The following is a 3,992-nucleotide window of genomic DNA, read 5'->3' as shown; positions in this document are numbered from 1 at the left end:
ACAACCCGATTAGCTCCCTAAACGAACCTTTAAGGCAACAGATACGCATTTAACCACCCACAAGGTGGCAGGATATCGCTAAAACGCCACTGATTGGTGACCAGCGGCGGTTAAGGCCCCAACAACTAGAAAATGGAAGAAGGAGATGAGAGATAGTCTCACCGAGAGCATCCCAACTGCACACGACTTGCGTACGCCGGTCACAGCTCCGCCTTCATTCTTGGTGGAGCTTCTCTATCCGTTCACGACTTCACCGGAGGTAGCAGAGGAGATTATGGCGGCGGTTCTCAACGAAGCAGTGACGATCTCAGTGGCTTGCTCCGGTAACTACAATGGTAGCATCGTCGGTGGTGAAGAAGGAGAGTGATGGAGGCTGCAACGGTAACATGGAGTGAAGAAGATGGCGGCTGCCATTGTTTGCGCTAGGGTTGGGGTTACGGGACCCTAAATACCCGCCTCCATTTATTTAGTTTGCCATAAGGACCATAACAGCCCCTCCCTACCCTTATTCTTTCAAAGCAACCCCAACTTCGGAAATTCCCTTCAAATTAAGTCCCATCTTTTACCAAACAAACCCCATCTTCTAAAATCTTTACAATTAGCTCCTCGAGACCATCCTTTCATACATAATCATTTGTTTTAGGGCTTCTATTCGCTTATTTATTTATTTAATAAATAAACGGGGTTTTACACTAAAATTTCTATGATTTCAAAAACGGGTGTTCTATAAAATTGATACGTTCAAACATTTAAAAATCATGGCTATAACTGAAATAAAGAAGAAATTAAGTACCTTGCTTGATGAAATTCGAAAATTTGGAAAAAAAATCAACAAGATTGATGAGTGCTTGAGAGGGAAAGAGGCGCACGGCGAGTATGTGGCTGATACTATGTTTCACATTAGGGTTAAAACTCTAGTTTAAGCAGATGTAAAAAATGTTTTTTATTTGTCAGTAAATATTGTCGACTCGTCGAGTCTGGTCACGAATGAAAGGTATCCGGACTTGAATAGACTCATCGAGTCAACATCCGAACTCGCCGAGTCACTTGCAATCTAAAAAAAATCATATGATTTTGTCACTCTTTTTGCAAAAAATAATCAATCCACCCCACACTCAGACCATGCTTACCCTCCAGCCATAATTTTCTGATGATTTAGAAGATGAAACCAGAAAAATCCTAAGAAAATCAAACAAAAGCTAAAACGGAAATAATAAAGGAAAAAAGAAAGCAAACTCTCATAATGGGTTGCCTCCCGCCAAGTGCTTCTTTTTGAGGAGTCTTTAGCTGGACTCCCTCCCGCTCTACGTGTCTTCGTTGTCCTGCATCGGGAATTCACGCTTAATCTTTTGCGGTTTATACTTTGTTTTGTAAGCGTGTAGCTTCCTCTTATATTCCCGTCACAATTCTTCTTTGTTTTTCCTTGCAACATCTTCTTCAATTGCATGCTTGATCCGTTTCCCCGCCTTCATTTTCTTCACCCCATTCTCTGGCCCCATCTCTTATACTTCTCCTTCTTTAAACTTAATTAGTTCAAAATTGGAAAAAAATCAGGCTCGGGGTTTGACTAACTTAATTTTTTGATTTGTCGTATGTGACTCAATGGATGAGTTATTAGCATCATCATTCCAAGCCCTTACATTCTCCTTCTCTCCCAAGCTTGCCTCCTTATCAAGTTGATATTCTTTATCTCCTTGTATCATCGTATCAAGGTAAGCTACCTAAACATTTTGGAAGTCATAATAAGTTTTAACAATTTCGCCTTTTTCTGCTGGACCTACTAAAGAATTTGGAAAAATCTGCATAGGAAAAGAACTTGTTAATAGCAGGTCAAGGTTGCCCTCATGTATGGGCTTTTCGACTGGACTCGTCGAGTTTGTCAATGCGACTCGGTGAGTCTGTGAATATTCCGTAAACCCCATTGTTTCTTCTTTTCTTATCATCTTTTGTGTAGCCTTGAACACTGCATATTCATCTCCTACCCTTAATGTTAGGGTGGACTTGCATACATCTATCAATGCACCTGCAGTATTAAAAAATGGTCTCCCCGAAATAATTGGAATTTTGGGGTCTTCTTCCATGTCAAGCACTACAAAATCCACGGGCAATACAAATTTGTCAACCTTGATGAGAAGATCTTCACAAACACCTATTGGACGAATGATTGTCTTATCTGCTAGATGGATCTTCATACTAATTGGATTTGGCTCCAGTAAATTCAACTTCTTGAAAAAAGAGTATGGTATTAGATTAATACTTGCACCCGAATTGGTCAATGCTTGAGTAGCAATTTTGTTTCCAAATTGGCAAGGAATCGAGATGCTTCCCGGGTCGTCTTTCTTTCCTGGTAGCTCATTTAACACTATCTCAGCGACTGCAACCATATCTTTTCTAGCGGAAAAGAGACCTTTGAGCAAGTTCACATATTTAGGCGTTTGAAGAATTGTTTCAACAAATGGAATATTGACTTGAAGGGCTTTAACATGTTCCACGAATGTTTTGTATTCTTTAGCCTTTTCTTCAGGAATGGCTCGAATTGGATATAGCAGAGGCGGTCTATAAGGTATTAAAGAAGCAGTTGTTTTGTCATCCGACCTTGGACTCGTCGAGTCCATTAGAGGGACTCGGCGAGTCGTGACTGGTTTTGCTGATCTCGAATCTTCTGTCCTTTCTGCATGCTCCTTAGTTGAGACCTTTTGTGCAGGGGTCAGAGGAGTGATATTTTTTCCATAACTAGTTGTTATAGCATTCACGTTCTCCATTCTTGGATTATTCTCGATTTTACTTGGAAGTTCACCCGGTCTTCTTTGATTGATTTGTTGAGCAAGTTGCCCCAGCTGTGTCTCAATGTTGTGGATGGATTCTTGTTGGTTTTTAAGCATTGTTCTTGTTTCTTGGATTGCAACATCATGATCATTATGTCTCTTTTCTGAAGCAGCTACAAATTTGGTAAGCATCTCTTCCAAACTTGGTTTTCTTTCTTGTGCCGGCTCCTCCTTTTGGTAAAAACCTCTTCCCTTTTGCTTGTACTTCTCCTCCTTAGCCTTCTTGTACTTGTCATAAGGGAGCCACTCCTTCTTTGTTTACGCCAATCTACATCATATCGGTCCCCACTTGATTAACAAACTTCCACCTTTTTGTTGCCATTTTCATCCAAGTCGAAGTCTCTAGTAAGATGAGGCCCATTGCAATTCTCACAACCCACCCGAATAGCATGTATCGTTTGAGCCATTTTATCCATCCTCCTATCCATGGTTTTTAGCATAGCCATGACCGCTGACAAGTCTTCTGAAGCTACATAGGCGGCCCCCCTAGTCACATAATTTCTTGGATTATGGTATTCTCTAGAATGCTTAGAGAATTCTTCAATCAATTGCTTTATCACTGGAGGCGCCTTCTTCGTGAGTGGACCTTGCGAGTCAAGTAATTGCCTTGTCGTAACATTTACTCCATAATAAAAGATGGAGACTTCTTGTTGACTATTGAGGTCATGATGTGGGTAATTCCTTAGCAAGATCTTGTACCTCCCCGAAGCTTCATATAGTGACTCCCCTGCTTGTTGTTCAAAGTTAGTAATGGCTTTCATGAGCTTGGATATATTGGATGGCGGGCAAAATTGATCAATGAATTTTTCTTTCATTTGGGCCCACATAGTGATCGATTTGGGGGGTAGTGACTTGATTCAATCCTTTGCAGCACCCTTCAATGTAACCGGTAGCATGTGAAGTAGCTGAGCTTCCCGAGGCACATTTGGAACATTGAAATAATCAATTGCATCATTTACTTCATCCAAGTGTTTGTAAGCATCTTCGTGGTCTTTGACAGTGAAGGGAATTTCCTTAAGTTAAGCAAGGATGTGACCCTTAAGCTCAAAAGTAGCAGTTGCAGGAATTGCAGGTTGCACAAGTATTGGGCCAGTGTCATCGCGTATCCTCTTCTTCCATTCCCCCATGTGGATTTCATCGATGTTAGCCATGGTAAGAGCTAATTCG

At 41.1% G+C, this 3,992-nt stretch overlaps 1 protein-coding gene and 1 non-coding gene across 2 annotated transcripts; one reads left to right on the top strand and one right to left on the bottom strand.

Moving 5' to 3' along the window:
• Positions 1 to 1,550: 1,550 nt before the first annotated feature.
• On the bottom strand, positions 1,551 to 2,882 carry LOC145029794 (uncharacterized). Its single transcript, XM_078978253.1, has 2 exons — positions 2,010 to 2,882; positions 1,551 to 1,721 (listed from the first exon to the last, which is right to left on the bottom strand). Exons 1-2 carry the CDS (start codon positions 2,880 to 2,882, stop codon positions 1,551 to 1,553), a joined length of 1,044 nt encoding a protein of 347 aa, XP_078834379.1.
• A 603-nt stretch (positions 2,883 to 3,485) lies between these two features.
• Positions 3,486 to 3,592, top strand: LOC145033193 (small nucleolar RNA R71). The gene has a single exon (XR_013677430.1). It is a non-coding gene; the product is annotated as a small nucleolar RNA R71 (small nucleolar RNA).
• The last annotated feature ends 400 nt before the right edge of the window (positions 3,593 to 3,992 follow it).

This window comes from Lactuca saligna, chromosome 2, assembly GCF_052625555.1.
Source record: "Lactuca saligna cultivar CGN05327 chromosome 2, ASM5262555v1, whole genome shotgun sequence".
Classification (NCBI taxonomy): Eukaryota; Viridiplantae; Streptophyta; class Magnoliopsida; order Asterales; family Asteraceae; genus Lactuca; species Lactuca saligna.
Note: the sequence above shows the minus strand (reverse complement) of the source record. Positions and strands in the feature narration are given on the sequence as shown.

Bases quoted from the DNA above. Each gene is read 5' to 3' on its own strand.
- LOC145029794 (XM_078978253.1), bottom strand. From the start codon at position 2,882: ATGCTTAAAAACCAACAAGAATCCATCCACAACATTGAGACACAGCTG. The intron at 1,722-2,009 runs GTATGCAAGTCC...CAAAATGTTTAG, and splicing joins CTGCAGGTGCATTGATAGAT to GTAGCTTACCTTGATACGAT.